This window comes from Aquarana catesbeiana, linkage group LG13 (assembly GCF_042186555.1).
Source record: "Aquarana catesbeiana isolate 2022-GZ linkage group LG13, ASM4218655v1, whole genome shotgun sequence".
NCBI classification, from domain to species: Eukaryota; Metazoa; Chordata; class Amphibia; order Anura; family Ranidae; genus Aquarana; species Aquarana catesbeiana.
In genome coordinates this window covers 48988827-49006046 of record NC_133336.1, presented here as the reverse complement: position 1 = coordinate 49006046, position 17220 = coordinate 48988827, and the positions used below count along the sequence as shown (strand labels likewise).

The 17220-nt window shown below is 41.5% G+C and overlaps 1 protein-coding gene across 3 annotated transcripts in view; it reads left to right on the top strand.

Moving 5' to 3' along the window:
- Positions 1–17220, top strand: part of TXNDC16 (thioredoxin domain containing 16) — a 171013-nt gene that overhangs the window by 100070 nt on the left and 53723 nt on the right. For all 3 annotated transcript variants that reach the window (XM_073609963.1, XM_073609964.1, XM_073609965.1), the window contains exons 15-17: positions 3558–3726; positions 8463–8599; positions 17069–17153. In XM_073609963.1, the coding sequence (XP_073466064.1) occupies positions 3558–3726; positions 8463–8599; positions 17069–17153 (391 nt within the window). The remainder of the gene's footprint in view (positions 1–3557; positions 3727–8462; positions 8600–17068; positions 17154–17220) is intronic.

Genomic DNA, 17220 nt, shown 5'->3' with positions numbered 1-17220 from the left:
GAACAGTCACCTGATGGAACTACCAATCCCACAATCCCTTTTTGTTGGCTCACAAATATGATGTCAGTTTAGTAACGCCAATGACCTGGCCGATTCAGTGCCTTCTAGACAGCAACTCCCAGGTAGACGTCCTGGCTGCAGACCCACCTGGGACGGTCACCCGATACAAAGCATGGAGCGTGGGTCACTGGACTGTAGAGTTGATGCTGGTCAGATGTCCAATGAATGACAGGCAGTGGTTGAACCCCCTTCTTGGTTCAGGCGAGGATGATGTAACCTGCGTGGTAGGCCGCGACCTCACTCCCCCTGCACAGAGAGACCTTTCTCGCCCGAGGCACGGGAAGAAGAGAGCATGGGGCGGGTCTCTGGTTTCTTTTATAGTTCTTCCCAGCAATCTCTCGGAAGGTAACAAAGATCCCTGGGATATGTGGTCCAGGTGTTTGGACACGTAGGGGAACAGTCACCTGATGGAACTACCAATCCCACAATCCCTTTTTGTTGGCTCACAAATATGATGTCAGTTTAGTAATGCCAATGACCTGGCCGATTCAGTGCCTTCTAGACAGCAACTCCCAGGTAGACGTCCTGGCTGCAGACCCACCTGGGACGGTCACCCGATACAAAGCATGGAGCGTGGGTCACTGGACTGTAGAGTTGATGCTGGTCAGATGTCCAATGAATGACAGGCAGTGGTTGAACCCCCTTCTTGGTTCAGGCGAGGATGATGTAACCTGCGTGGTAGGCCGCGACCTCACTCCCCCTGCACAGAGAGACCTTTCTCGCCCGAGGCACGGGAAGAAGAGAGCATGGGGCGGGTCTCTGGTTTCTTTTATAGTTCTTCCCAGCAATCTCTCGGAAGGTAACAAAGATCCCTGGGATATGTGGTCCAGGTGTTTGGACACGTAGGGGAACAGTCACCTGATGGAACTACCAATCCCACAATCCCTTTTTGTTGGCTCACAAATATGATGTCAGTTTAGTAACGTAGGGCACTAGAGGGATAATATGATATACAGATAGTGCTGGGGATAGCTGTTCATTGCTATTGTAGTCCATATTGCTACATCTTTATATACAGTGGATATAAAAAGTCTACACACCCCTGTTAAAATGTCAGGTTTCTGTAATGTAAAAAAAATGAGACAAAGATAAATCATTTCAGAACTTTTTTGACCTTTAATGTGACCTATAAACTGTACAACTCAGTTGAACAACAAAATAGTTTTTTTTAGTTGGAGGGAAGTAAAAATAAAAAAACTAAAATAATATGGTTGCACACCCTTAAACTAATACTTTGTTGAGGCACCTTTTGTTTTTTTTACAGCGCTCAGTCTTTTTCGGTATGAGTCTATCAGCATGGCACATCTTGACTTAGCAATATTTGCCCACTCTTCTTTGCAAAAACACTCCAAATCTGTCAGATTGTGATGACATCTCCTGTGCACAGCCCTCTTCAGATCCCCCATCACAGATTTTCATTCTGATTCAGGTCTGGGCTCTGGCTGGGCCATTCCAAAACTTTAATCTTCTTCTGGTGAAGCCATTCCCTTGTTGATTTGGATGTATGCATTGGGTGGTTGTCATGCTGAAAGATGAAGTTCCTCTTCATGTTTAGCTTTCTAGCAGAAGCCTGAAGGGTTTGTGCCAATATTGACTGGTATTTGGAACTGTTCATAATTCCCTCTACCTTAACTAAGGCGCCCCTGTTCCAGATGAAGAAAAACAGCCCCAAAGCATGATGCTGCCACCACCATGCTTTCTAGGTGGATATCGTCTTCTTTTGGTGATGTGCAGTGTTGTTTTTGCACCAAAAATGTCTTTTGGAATTATGGCCAAAAAGTTCAACCTTTCATCAGACCTTGACACATTTTCCCACGTGCTTTTGGGAGACTTCAGATGTGTCTTTGCTAATTTAGCCAGGCTTGAATGTTTTTCTTCGTAAGAAAAGGCTTCCGTTTTGCCACTCTACCCCATAGTCCAGATATATGAAGAATATGGGAGATTGTTGGCATATACCACACAGCCAGTACTTGCCAGATATTCCTGCAGCTTCTTTAATGTTGCTGTAGGCCTCTTGGCAGCCTCCCTGACCAGTTTTCTTCTCATCTTTTCATCAATTTTGGAGGGCCGTCCAGTTCTTGGTAATGTCACTGTTGTGCCATATTTTCTCTGCTTGATGATGACTGTCTTCACTGTGTTCCATGGTATATCCAATGCCTTGGAAATTCTTTTGTACCCTTCCCCTGACTGATACCTGTTTACAATGAGATCCCTCTGATGCTTTGGAAGCTATCTGCGGACAATGTCTTTCGCTGTAGGATGCCACTAACAAAATGTCTGGAAAGACCTACTAGAACAGCTGAACTTTATTTGGGGTTAATCAGAGGCACTTTAAATGATGGCAAGTGTGTACTCACTCCAATTTAACATGAGTTTGAATGTGATTGCTTAATTCTGAACACAGCTACATCCCCACTTATAACAGGGTATGCAACCACATTATTTTATTTTTGTATTTTTACCCCCCCCCCCCCAAAAAATGATTTTAGTTTTTTTTTAATTTACTTGTACAGTTTATAGGTCACATTAAAGGTGGAAAAAGTTCTGAAATTATTTATCTTTGTCTCATTTTTTTACATAACAAAAACCTGACATTTTAACACGGGCGTGTAGACTTTTTATATCCACTGTATATTGAGATTTTTTTTTTTACCAAAGACATGCAGCGGAATACATTTCGGACTATATATTAATGAAGAAATTAGATTTTTGAAATTGGAATTTTTTTTATTGGATATATTTTATAACAGAAAGTAGAAAATATTGTGTAATACAGAGTTGCATGACTGGGCAATTGCTAGTTAAAGTAGCGCAGTGCTGAATAGCAAAAATGGTCTGGTCATGAAGGGGATAAAACTTCAGGTTGTCAGTTGATTAACACAAGTAAGGTCCATTGTTGTCACCTGAGAAAGGTAATACATACCTAGAAGAGTTACAGCCCAAATAGCAACGATAACTGCCAACAAATTTGTGGCAGTGTTAAATTGTAAGTCTGTTAATTTGCTGCACATTTTCACTGGCAAGTTGTACACTTGCAGAGCACTTGAAGCACAAGTTCTAGTTGACACTTTTCCAATTTGTAGCAAAGTTGCATGGTAAGTCTCTAGCAAGAGCAAAGTTGCAGCGGGGAGTCTACAGCAAGAGCTCTGCAAGTCACAGTGACCCCTGTGGTGGGATGACTATTGCACAAGATAACTGAACCAGAACTTACAGCAGATTTGCAGAAGTTTTGCAAAGAACGTTGATCCGGAGTCATGAAATGCAGACTTTCTGCAATTGTGCAACAAACTTGTGAAGCCTGGCAAGTCTAGCAATAGCTTAGCAAGTCATTTTCAAACTTGCAGCTTAATTGCTTGCTATCTGGGAGGTACACATTACATAACATATTTGATGCTAGATCCACTTTAAGAGCTGCGTTTTAATCATATGTTGTTTAGAGAATCAAAAGAGGGGGGAACAAAAGTATAATCTCTAACAATCTTCCTTCCTTCTTTTAGACATGCTGGATGTGTCTTTGGCCAGAGTAAACTGTGCAGACTGGACAGATGTGTGCAGTAAGGAGAATATTACCATCATCCCTGTGATAAAGATCTACCAGACTGGACAGGAGCCATTTACGTACACGGGAATGATGGGAACCGATGAACTGGCCAACTTTCTCATGCTGTAAGTGTTTAGTGTTTGCGAGAGCCAATGCGGGGTTGGTAATTCTTTTGTTTAATAACTTGCTATCTGAATTTTGCTAAATTCACTGTTATTTGAATTCAGTTGTTTTTTGCATGGATTTAAAGCATATCTCACCCAAATTAATGAAAACTAATACAGACACCACATCACAGGACTGGTAAGCTGCAATATATTACATTTTTGTTCTTTGATTTGGATACGCTTTAATCAATCACAGAAACTGTGTAGATAATATCTGCCAGTAATTAAAGGGTAGGTTACCTTTAGCCTAGGTTCACACTATAGTGAACACAGACATTGCATGTGATTCGCACCCGCACTCCGATGCCGATCGCATGCGATATCTGTGCAATGCAAGTTCAGCCATGCAGTTGTATGGCTGAACTCGCATTGGATTCGCACAAAAAAAGGTGCAACCACTTTTTTTTACCGCACTGGAATCGAATCGCATGGGTGTTCTCACCCATGCAATCCGATTCCTGTCCGAATCCACAGTTCACACTGCGATCTGTGAACCGTTCTGGGGGTGTCATTAACATTGTATTGACACCCGCAGCCTGCGGGAGAGATGCGATGAGGGAACCGGCACTGGAATTGCGCTGGTTCCTGCATCGCTACAGTGTGAACCCAGGCTAAAAGTAATATTAGCTGCTAAAAGAAATGAATGCCCAACTCCAACCAAATTTTTATTTTTTATTTTAAGCATTTGTTACACCGACACTTCATATTCCCGATATGTACCATGTGCTTGTATGAGAAAGTATCCTGTTCTCTTTGTATTTCTTCCTTTGTGTGAAATCCCTGGTGTTCCTGCCAGTCCCTCTGCTTTCCCATTAAAAACTGACCACCCAAGTAGGAGAAACAACTGTGGTGAGTTCTCTAGCTATGCTGGGAACTTGGTATTAGGCATGAGCTTCGAGTTCGAGTCGAACTCATGTTTGACTTCAACATCGGCTGTTCGCCAGTTCACCGAACAGCGAACAGTTTGGGGTGTTCGCGGCAAATTCGAAAGCCGCGGGACACCCTTTAAAAATCTATGGGAGAAATGAAAAGTGCTAATTTTAAAGGCTTATATGCATGGTATTGTCATAAAAAGTGTTTGGGGACCCGGGTCCTGCCCCAGGGGACAAGTATCAATGCCAAAAAAAGTTTTTTCGGGAGCAGTGATTTTAATAATGCTTAAAGTGAAACAATAAAAGTGTAATATTCCTTTAAATTTCGTACCTGGGGTGTGTCTATAGTATGCCTGTAAAGGGGCGCATGTCTCCCCTGTTTAGAACAGTCTGACAGCAAAATTACATTTCAAAGGAAAAAAGTCATTTAAAACTACTTGCGGCTATTAATGAATTGTCGGTCCCACAATACACATAAAAGTTCATTGATAAAAATGACATGGGATTTCCTCACAGGAGAACCCCGAACCAAAATTTTTTAAAAAATGGAGTGGGGGTCCCCCTAAATTCCATACCAGACCCTTCAGGTCTGGTATGGATTTTAAGGGAAACCCCGCGCCAAAATTTTTAAAAAATGGCGCGGGGGTCCCCCTCAAAATCCATACCAGACCCTTATCCGAGCACGCAACCTGGCAGGCTGCACGAAAAGAGGGGGGGACGAGAGAGCCCCCCCTCCTGAACCGTACCAGGCCACATGCCCTCAACATTGGGAGGGTGCTTTGTGGTAGCGGCCCCCCAAAGCACCTTGTTCCCATGTTGATGAGGACAAGGGCCTCATCCCCACAACCCTTGGCCGGTGGTTGTGGGGGTCTGCGGGCGGGGGGCTTATCGGAATCTGGAAGCCCCCTTTAACAAGGGGAGCCCCAGATCCCACCCCCCCTGTGTGAAATGGTAATGGGGTACAAAAGTACCCCTACTATTTCACAAAAAAAGTGTCAAAAATGTTAAAAATGACAAGAGACAGTTTTTGACAATTCCTTTATTTAAATGCTTCATTAATAGCCGTAGTTTTAAATGACTTTTTTTCCTTTGAAATGTAATTTTGCTGTCAGACTGTTCTAAACACGGGAAACATGCGCCCCTTTAGAGGCATACTATAGACACCCCCCAGGTACGAAATTTAAAGGAATATTACACTTTTATTGTTTCACTTTAAGTATTATTAAAATCACTGCTCCCGAAAAAACTGACGTTTTTAAAACTTTTTTGCATTGATACATGTCCCCTGGGGCAGGACCCAGGTCTCCAAACACTTTTTATGACAATAACTTGCATATAAGCCTTTAAAATTAGCACTTTTGTTTATTCATGTTTGAGTCCCATAGACTTTAATGGTGTTCGTGTATTCGAACACATTTTTTGCCTGTTCGCATGTTCTGATGCGAACCAAACAGGGGGTTGTTCGGCTCATCCCTGCTCAGTATGCTCTCCTCCAATGATCAGACCTGACACGCCCCTGCTGCACAGCCATTCACTGTGAAGCTCATTGTGCTGCTGCTGCTTCTCCTCCCCCAGTTCTTATGCAGCTCAGAACAGAGGGAATGTAATCACTAATACATTCCCTCTGTTTTCCTTATCATTTCTATTTTACAAGGTGATCGTTTACAAGTATAGATTGTAGAGGGGTTAAAACCTCTTTCAAAGTTATTTTGCTATCTGTGTCCCTATTTGAGAAATTTCTAATTGCTTCCTATTTGATGGGTCTAAGATAGAATAGGAAGTTAAGAAAATCTTTCAAGTTCATGAATATTTTACTTAATGTCAAACAGAATAGGGAGCCATGGAACGTCCCTAACAGTTACACAGGTAGCAATAACAACATAGTATCTAGTAGCTTTGGAAAGGTTTGGAACCCCTGTCAAAATTGTATTCCCAGATCTACATGACTGTCACAGCATTTATACTACACATTCCCTTTTGGATTTGTAAGCTATTGTAAAGCTGTAAAGTCAAACTAGACCTCAAAAAAAGTTGTCCAAAGGAACTCAAAGTTTTCAGGTCAATGCTACTTATTAAATAATCAATTTTTTTATTTATTTATTTTTTTTAAATTATGGTGGGATTAGAACCAGGTACTTTGGCAAAGGGATCTCATCATTGGGAAATCCCTAGAGAAAAAAACAAAAAACAATACCAGGTGAAAAAGTCCACCAGACTTCACACACAGATAAAGTATCACTCTTGGGTGGCCTGACCCTTTAAAGTCCATCTTTATAATAATTTACCTTAAAGCGGGGGTCCACCTATCTATCGTTTTTTTTTTTTTTGAGTTCATTCACAAACTTTTCTTCTCAGCATTACATACTCACATATTGTGTGTAATATGTCCGCCTGTGTCAGATGTCGTCGGAAAGAATAACTTATATTATTCACTGCAGGCGGTTTCCATCTTCATTGTGGGCATTTGAAGCCCACAAGCATTTATTTCCTGGATGTGGTGAATGCTGTGCTCCCAGCATTCACCGCTCGTTCCCGCACATGCTCAGTGGCATCCTGGGAAGCCTGAGACTATCTCCCAGGAGTCTGGGAGAGGCTAGAAACACGCCTACTCCCACGGGAGGAGAACCAGGAAGTGCAAAGAAGAATAGAAAAATAAAGGGTAATTACGGCGATTTAAATTTTTTTAAACGGCATGTCAGCATCTAGGCAAGGAAGAGAATACATACAGATATTGTTCAAAATTTGGGTGGAACCCCGCTTTAAGTTTGCTGTGAGTTTTTCAAAATGGTTCTAAAGTTGAAACTTTTTTTTTACCTTAATGCATCCCCTGAATTAAGGTAAAAACCATTTTAGAAATTGTGGCACCCAGTTCTCCTGCATGACATCTTATGAGAATTGCTGAGCATGGTAATGGAGAGCACATGTTAAGCATGATAGATGTGACTGTTGCTTTACATATATAATTAAGCGTAATTCACAGAGTCTGTAAACTGATATTCTGCTCAGAGCATGTATCACGGAAGGAAATTAGGGGAAACTGATCATTGAATAAAGGCATAATAAAATAAGCACGCTGTGTAATTAGGAAGTGGAGCGGTCCTACAGACTGCTAAGGTTCTGCAGAAATTGAATGTGTTCTGATCGAAGATTAGTTGGTTTCCTTGATATAAATCAGAAGGTAGGCAGATGTAGAAAGGCAGTCATTTAAATCAGTTATCTATACACAAGGAAATAATTGAATTAACTGTAAAAGTTTACTTAGACTAAAAACTCCCCTGCCCCACCTCCTTAGCCTCCCAGCCTATTCGAAACCAATGTGCTACATATCTCCTGACAGCAGTCTCCCTTCTCTTGTCTCTCATCTCCTCTGCCCCTTCTCCCTTTCTCTCTCTCTCTTTCATCTCTCCTTTCCCCACTCTTCTCTATCCTCCTCTCTCTCCGCTCCTTTTTCCTCTTCTCTCCCTCTCTCCTGTATTCTTTTTCTTCTCCTCTCTTCTTTTCTTCTCTCTCTCTTCAATCTTCTCCCTTTCTTCTATTGCTCTACTCCTTCCTCTACCGTCTTCACTCTTTCCTTTTGTCTCCCCCCCTACTCTTTACTCCTTACCTCTTTTCTTTTCCATATCATCTACCCACTCTCCTCCCTTCACCCCTCCTGTACTTTTCCCTCTCTTTTCTCTACTCTGCACTACCCTCTCTCGTTCTATCCTTTCTTCTCTCTACTTCCCCTCTTTTCCCTTCTCTTTTTTTTTTTTTACACTTTCCTTCGATTTTCTTCCCATGTGAACCATATCAGTACTTACATAAGCTGTTTATTATTACCAGGATGAAGCAGGAATGCCCCCTGCAGCTGAATACAGTGGAGGAAGCAGAAGAATTTTTGAGTGAAAACATGCTGAAGAAATCATTACTGGATAATAACATTTTAATGCTGGGAATATTTAACCCCGACATGAAAGAAGGTATATCACAGAGGTGTTCTCACTAGGGTTTCAAAACAAGAATTGTGGGAAATAATTATGAATTGTAAATAAAAAATACTGCGCTGTCAAAAAAGGAAGAAGAAAAGCAGCTAACATTGACAAGTGATCTAACCTGTGATACAAAGCAAAAACATAAATGTAGCGCTAAAAATAAATTGAACACGTGTGTATTATACAGTCTTTGAAGACATATAAAAGTCCAAAAAGTCCATAGGACAATGCTAAGTTATGGTACAACTGAAGTGTAAGAAATAATAATCAAATGTTGATAGTAGATCCACCACCGTACTTGTAAGTGTGGGGGGGGGGGCTTACCAGAGAGAGTGGATACAGATGGGTGTACACTCACTGTGTCAGTAAAGCTGATGTTATTGTAGATCTCCGAAGATGGAGTAAGGGTAGTAGAGATGCTTGTGGAGGTTGTACACTATAAGGGTAAATCCAATCAAGTCAGAAGAAATGGACACGGATGGGTATACACCCCCTGTGTCAAATGAGCTTGTGTCAATGTAGATCCCTGGAGACAAGATGATGGTAGCCAAGGTACTTGTGGAGAGTGTATATGGTGAAGATAAATCACGCATCCACAGCATAAAGGGAGAAAGTATAAAAGCACAGGGCGTAATATTGTATGGAAAAGCTATGAAGCATATTTATTTAAATGAAACACTCACATTTGTGAAGATAAAATACAGCGCTGAATAAAGATAAAAATGGCAGTGTGGTGGTGTCAGCAAGCGTTCCCGACGCGTTTCGTCCTAGGGGACATCATCTGGGGTGCTGCACCACTCAACACACTGCCCCTTATATAGAGTAAGGGACCCCCATGTTCCAATGTGGCTCCAAACCGTGCCTGTTGACAATACCGCGCCACTTCCGGGAATCGGGAAGATGGCGCCGGTCGCGTGCGTTGCAAGCCTCGTGTTGGTGTAATAGATGGAGAGCAAACGTGTGCATTGCCCTAGCAGCACATCATGTACGTCACCTAATTGCAGATGTATAGATGAGGCGGTGCGTGGCTGTGTGTCATGACGAACGTCATGACGCCGTGCACCAGGCCCCACTCCAATGGACGAACAGCCGAATGAGGTCGTACGACGCTCACAGACATGACTCGCGTCATGACGTCGTGCCTCAAGCCTCGCTCCAGCTGATCAATGGACCGCATAAGGGAAAGAAATACCACTTTCACAGCAGCGGTGCTCACAATGATCTGCTGAGAAGGGAAGGGGGAAATGTATCAGACATAAAAATATTAAAAAACTTAAAAATAATATACTAGTCAAATAAAAATGGGAAATTCTGAGGAAGAAACTAAAAAATCCCGTTTTGACAGAGCCACAGTTTTGCAGGGAGATCCAGGGGATATACAGTAGAACAAATATACATGTCAGTATTCTAGTTTAAAGTTTAAATAAACAGGAATTGTAATAATCCTTATTGTGTAACTAGATCTGATATTGACATTAATAGCAAAGGAAACTTGTGTTAATATGTACAGAAGCAAGGGAGAGCATACCATGTCTTAAGATTGATTAATGAACGCGTTGATATCCCATTCAACGTTGAGTCCTAATGGTTTATGGGACTGGATCTCGTATATCCAATACGTTTCCAATTGGGACACCCCGCGAGTTGTTGCCCCTCCTCGCCATGGGGGGACATAACAGTCTATGATAAGAAATTGCGATCCTGACGGGTCTCTATGGTGGTACTGTCGGTAATGTCTAGGGACCGTATGTTTAGTGTCTTCACCTATGATTTTGGCTACATGTACACAAACACGTGTGGAGAAGGTCCTGGTGGTACGACCCACGTAGTGTTTTCCACACGGGCAGGTGATCATGTACACCACGTTTTTGGTTGTACAAGTACAAAACCTCTTAATAGGGTAAATTTTGTTGGTTACATTAGATTTGAACTCTAGAGTTTTATGCCTGCCACTAATATTGTAGTGGCACACAGTACATTTTTTGCATGGGAAGTATCCTATTAAGTCGTGAAAAAAAGTAGGACGTTGGGGGGGGTCAATGACGTTAGGGGCAATTTTATTCTGTAATGAGGGAGCTCCTTTATAAATGACCTTTGGTCTTTCAGGCAAAATGTTCCCCAATATGTGATCATTTCTTAATATCCCCCAATGGCGTTCTATAATCATCTTGATATCTCTATGTTGAGATGAGAAGGAGGTCAACATAGAATGTTTGAAAGTCTCATTGGGGGTATGGCTCTTGGGGGACAGTAAAGATCTCCTGTCAACTTGGGTAACACGGTGTATTTCAGTATCAAGGGTGGTCGTGTCATACCCTTTACCTATAAATTTTTGTTTGAGAGATAGGGCCTGTGTATGAAAAGTTTCAATCGTAGTACAATTCCTCCTTAGTCTCATTAATTGGCTACGGGGGACTGAATTTAACCAGGACTTGTGGTGACAGCTATCGATCGGTATAAAACTATTGCGATCTGTGGACTTAAAGTGAGTTTGAAAATTAAACTGACGAGAGTTAATTTCGATATCTAGGTCCAAAAAGTGGACCTTGGTCGGGCTGTACTCAAGAGTCAATGTAATACCCCTATCATTACTGTTAAGCATAGAAAAAAATGTTTCTAGTGACTCGGGAGGCTCATCCCATAGGAGGAGGATGTCGTCTATATATCTAGCCCAGAACATCAACTGTGGTCTCTGCTCTGAGCAGACGACATTCTCCTCCCCTCCCTTTGGACCAAGGTCCACTTTTCCATACAATATTACGCTATGTGCTTTTATACTTTCTCCCTTTATGCTGTGGATGCGTGATTTATCTTCACCATATACACTCTCCACAAGTACCTTGGCTACCATCATCTTGTCTCCAGGGATCTACATTGACACAAGCTCATTTGACACAGGGGGTGTATACCCATCCGTGTCCATTTCTTCTGACTTGATTGAATTTACCCTTATCGTGTACAACCTACACAAGCATCTCTACTACCCTTACTCCATCTTCAGAGATCTACAATAACATCAGCTTTACTGACACAGTGAGTGTACACCCATCTGTGTCCACTCTCTCTGGTAAGCCCCCTCCCCACACACACACTTACAAGTACGGTGGTGGATCTACTATCAACATTTGATTATTATTTCTTACACTTCAGTTGTACCATAACTTAGCATTGTCCTATGGACTTTTTGGACTTTTATATGTCTTCAAGGACTGTATAATACACACATGTGTTCAATTTATTTTTAGCGCTACATTTATGTTTTTGCAATAATTATGAATTGTGCTACAGTTTTAGGACATACAGTTGTGCTCATAAGTTTACATACCCTGGCAGAATTTATGATTTCTTGGCCATTTTCCAGAGAATATGAATGATAACACAAAAACTTTTCTTTCACTCATGGTTAGTGTTTGGCTAAAGCCATGTATTATCAATCAACTGTGTTTACTCTTTTTAAATCATAATGACAACAGAAACTACCCAAATGACCCTGAAAAAAAGTTTACATACCCCAGTTCTTTTTTTTTTCAATCAAAAAATTTTTCATTTTAGAAAATTATTCTCATTATACATATCATTTGTATATTTTGTTCAATAAAACATTACACATAGTATATACATGCCTATTCCTGCACTCATGCACTATTCTATGTCATTCTTGTGCATTTACTTCTATATCATATCACTCTATCTTCTTTTCCCTCCCCCCCCCCCCTCTAATCTCCATCACTTGTGTCTCCTAATATTTATTCACCGCAATCGTTTTTTCCCTTTCTTCCCCCACCGAGATGCTCTCTCCCATCTAAATATTCAACCTTTACTCCTTCAGGCCATTCTTTTCCTCTCCTCTCTGCCCTTTCCTCTCCTACACCTCCCCCATGGCTCTACATCTGAAGTCTTTCCACTACCAGTTGATGTGGTGCTAAATTAAAGGCGGCCTCCCATATGGAGATGGATTTGCCAAGCATGAATGGTTCAGAACCTACAAGCATCCTTCTCAAAAGGGTATGGGGGGAGATCTGGAAAGCGCTGAAAATAATAGGTCTACTCCCCTTTACTCCAATATGGCACAATAAAAGATACCCAGAGGTACAAGAATTGCAAGGTTCAGCGTCAAATTTACCCTTTTCTCTCCTACGACTATACGTCAGTCGCTCTCTAGGAAGCAGAGAATTTACATAAGAGATCCACTGCTTCCCCGTGGGTACCGCTGGTGCCATTCAGTATTTTGCAATGAGTTTTACTGGCTAGGTACATCAATCTAGTTAGCATGTAGTACATTCCTCTTGGGAACATTTCTGCATCTATGGCTCCAAGCAGGTACACTACCGGGTTTAGGGGGATAGGAACTTGCGCTAGTCTAGTAATAAATACACTGGGATACTTCTTTCCAATACCTGTGTAGTTTTGGACACCTCCAAACTAGGTGTATAAAGTCCCCCTTATATATTCTACATTTAGGGCACAGAGGGGAGTCTCTTCCTCCCCATTTATATAGCTGCACTGGTGTTCTATAAGCCCTATGCAAAATAAATAATTGTTACAATCTATGGGATGCGGATACCGATACCGCTGGAATAGATTCAAGTGCCATTTCCCACTGGTTTTCGTCTATCTCCCCTATATCTTCCACCCATTTGTTTCGACACTTTGAGGCATAGTCCTGAACTGAGGACAGGAATTACCTATAAATTTTTGATGTTAATCCTTTCCTAGTGTCTGCTACAAGGACTTCTCTCAACAAAGATGATGTTGATATTGTCAGAGGGTGTGTTGTTTGTTGTGCCTGCAACACGTGATGAAGTTGAAGATATTGATAGAAGCTCCTGGGGTTTAACTAAAATTGCCTACATAGTTGTTCATATGTCTTTAGCACCTCCCCCTCATAAAGTTGTGCAAAGAACCTGATCCCCCTTTCTTTCCAGGGGGTGAAACCTTGCAATTCTTGTACCTCTGGGTATCTTTTATTGTGCCATATTGGAGTAAAGGGGAGTAGACCTATTATTTTCAGCGCTTTCCAGATCTCCCCCCATACCCTTTTGAGAAGGATGCTCGTAGGTTCTGAACCATTCATGCTTGGCAAATCCATCTCCATATGGGAGGCCGCCTTTAATGCGGGGTCTGATATGGTCACCAATTTACATATAGGGTCCTCATTTCCTTCCCGCCCCCACCCTGCCATCTGCTGTAGCTGTAAGGCCAAAAAATACATTTTGGAATGGGGTACTGCCAGTCCTCCTCTATCCTTTCCATATTGCAATGTGGCTAAACTGATCCTAGCTGCCTTTTTTTCCATATTAGTTCCCTCATCAATGTGTCGATTTGCTTGAACCATTTGTTGACAAGAGAAACTACCCAAATGACCCTGATCAAAAGTTTACATACCCCAGTTCTTAATACCGTGTATTTCCCCCTTTAACATCAATGACAGCTTGAAGTCTTTTGTGGTATTTGTGGAAGAGGCTCTTTATCTTCTCAGATGGTAAAGCTGCCCATTTCTCTTGGCAAAAAGCCTCCAGTTCCTGTAAATCCTTGGGCTGTCTTGCATGAACTGCACGTTTGAGATCTTCCCAGAGTGGCTCAATGATATTGAGGGCAGGAGACTGAGATGGTCACTCCAGAACCTTTACTTTATTCTGCTGTAGCCAATGACAGGTCAACTTGGCCTTGTCTTTTGGATCATTGTCATGTTGAAATGTCCAAGCATGTGTACGTCCCATGCGCAGCTTCCTGGCCGATTAATGCAAATGTTCCTCCAGTATTTTTTGATAACATACTGCATACATCTTGACATCAATTTTGACCAAATTTCCTGTGCCTTTGTATCTCACACATCCCCAAAACATTAGCGATTCACTTTTGTGTTTCACAGTAGGAATGGTGTACCTTTCATCATAGGCCTTGTTGACTCCTCTCCAAATGAAGTGTTTATGGTTGTGTCCAAAAAGCTAAATTTTGGTCTCATCACTCCAAATGACTTTGTGCCAGAAAGTTTGAGGCTTGTCTCTGTGCTGTTTGGCGTATTATAAGTGGGATACTTTGTGGCATTTGTGTAGTAATGGCTTTCTTCTGGCGACTCGACTATGCAGCCCATCTTTCTTCAAGTGCCTCCTTATTGTGCATCTTGAAACAGCCACATCACATGTTGTGGCTGAAATTTTAGTTGATCTACCTGACTGGTTTGGTTTCAACAGAGCCCCTCATTTTCCACTTCTTGATTAGAGTTTGAACATTGCTGATTGGCATTCTCAATTCCTTGGATATCTTTTTATACCCCTTTCCTTTTTTATACAGTTCAACTACCTTTTCCCACAGATCCTTTGACAATTCTTTTGCTTTCCCCATGACTCAGAATCCAGAAACATCAGTGCAGCACTGGATGAAAGATGCAAGGGTCTGTCAGGAGTCCAGAAACGCATTTACCTTTTATACACACACACTAATTACAAAGAAAAAAGATCACAGGTGAGGATAGTTACCTTTAATAGCCATTTAAACCCCCTTTGTGTCAACTTGTATGCATGTTATCAGGCCAAAATCACCAGGGTATGTAAACTTTTGATTAGGGTCATTTGGGTAATTTCTGTTGCCATTATGATTTAAAAAGAGTAAACACAGTTGATTGATAATAAATGGCTTCAGCCAAACACTAACCATGAGTGAAAGAAATGTTTTTGTGTTATTCATATTCTGGCCAATAAATCATAAATTCTGCCAGGGTATGTAAACTTATGAGCACAACTGTAAATTCCAGTTTGTGGTGGGGATAATTTGTGGCCCTGATTACTTTTAACTAAGATTTGGAATGTAATTTTTTATTTTACTGGATGTAGGTGGTGGTGCCCTTTTTCTGTTGCACAACATGGAAAGAGTTATAAGACTGTTCATGTGACTGCGGCCTTAAAGGGGTTTACCATTTTTAAGTGATAACCACCCTATTTCGAGCACGCACATATAATCATATAAAGGGATACTACAGTTAAGCCAAAAAGTAGGACCCTTGCTCCTCCATTATTCATGTTTCCAAGATGAGTTCAGGTCACTGCTGGTAATAAAGCTATCCTAGATCACCATTACAAGGAGGGACAGCAATAAGAATACTGATGTTGATACTGCAGCTACAATTTTAAGTATCAAGAAATTAGAAATAGTCACATCTTCAGTCTACTCTATGCTGACACTTTTTTATTTCATTTGAATTATGCTATTAAAATGTACTTTAATGTAGTTGTGAGCATAAACCGATTTAGGCCCATTTCACATGGGCTGCAATCTGCTTGCTCAGCAGGGAATCTCTCTGCTGATCCTTGCTGAACAGGCGGATGACAGGTCTGTGTCCAGTCCTTTCATGCGGAGCGTACACGGACACAGACAACTCTCCGGATGTAAACAGACCGCCTGTCCGCTTACACCTGACTGCCATCCGATCCGCCGGACGGATGGCGAACGTATCCTCATTTGTCTGTTTTTGGCGGAACAGATTGGACGTAGGCAGGTGTAATTGGACACATGTCTGTTTACACCCACCGCTTCACAGAGAATAATGGAGGTTCCGAACGGTTCCGGACCCGATCGGAACATCTGTGTGAAAGGGGCCTTATGCTACTTACAACTAATGGTGCACAATATGGCCCAAAAGATTGTGAACACCTGAAAATCACACCTACACTATATAGCCACTTTGTTTGAACACCCCTCCACAATATTGAGTTTAGGTGTTTCCATTGAAGATTGCTGTTCATGCTCCAGCATACAGAGACATTTTAAAGATTGTGCACTCCCAGACTTGTGCAACAGTTTGCGGAAGGCCATTTTCTGTTTCAGCAGGAACCTGAGTGATTTGCACAGGGCACTGACCTCAGCTTCATTGATAAATCGAAATGCCAATTCTGAGCAAGGCCTTTTCATCCGACATCAGTTCCCAAAAATTACAAATGCTTTTGTGGCTAAATGGGCAAAATCACCTTATCTACACAAGCACACTGAAAAATCTTGTGGACAGCCTTCTCAGAAGAGTGGAGACCATTACAATGGCAATGCTGTGTGGGAGAGGGGTCCACCCTATATTAATGCCCATGGTTTTGGAAAGGAATGCCCAACAAGTACATGCGTGAATATTTTTATTTTTGGTCACTGTACATACTCTTGTTGCTTTTATTGCACATAATAGCCACAGGTATCTGTGGCTCCCTATTTTTCCCCTGGTCCTTTTCTGGTGTCTATGTGTACTTTAATAAACCTGAGTTCCAGTTAATCATTGCAATCTCTAATATACAGATTATACTAAAACGAAAAAGCACATATGACTATAATATTCCCAGCCACTCCAAGGAAATGACCCATTGTATGGTGTATGGTTATTTATTTTGTACATTTGTAATCTGTATTTAGAAATTAATCAAAACTTGAATAATAACTATAAGAAGTAATCATGGTAAATGTTCTCATCAATGACAGAATCCGATGGTTTTATCATTGCCGGAAAAGACCTTCGAGGTTTTGCAAGTGTGGGAATTTACACTGGAGTGAAAACATCTGTCCTGTGAGTGTGAGGTCTTTTTGCATAAAATAGTTCTGTGTTTATTTATTTAAAGCATGACCTAAAGCCA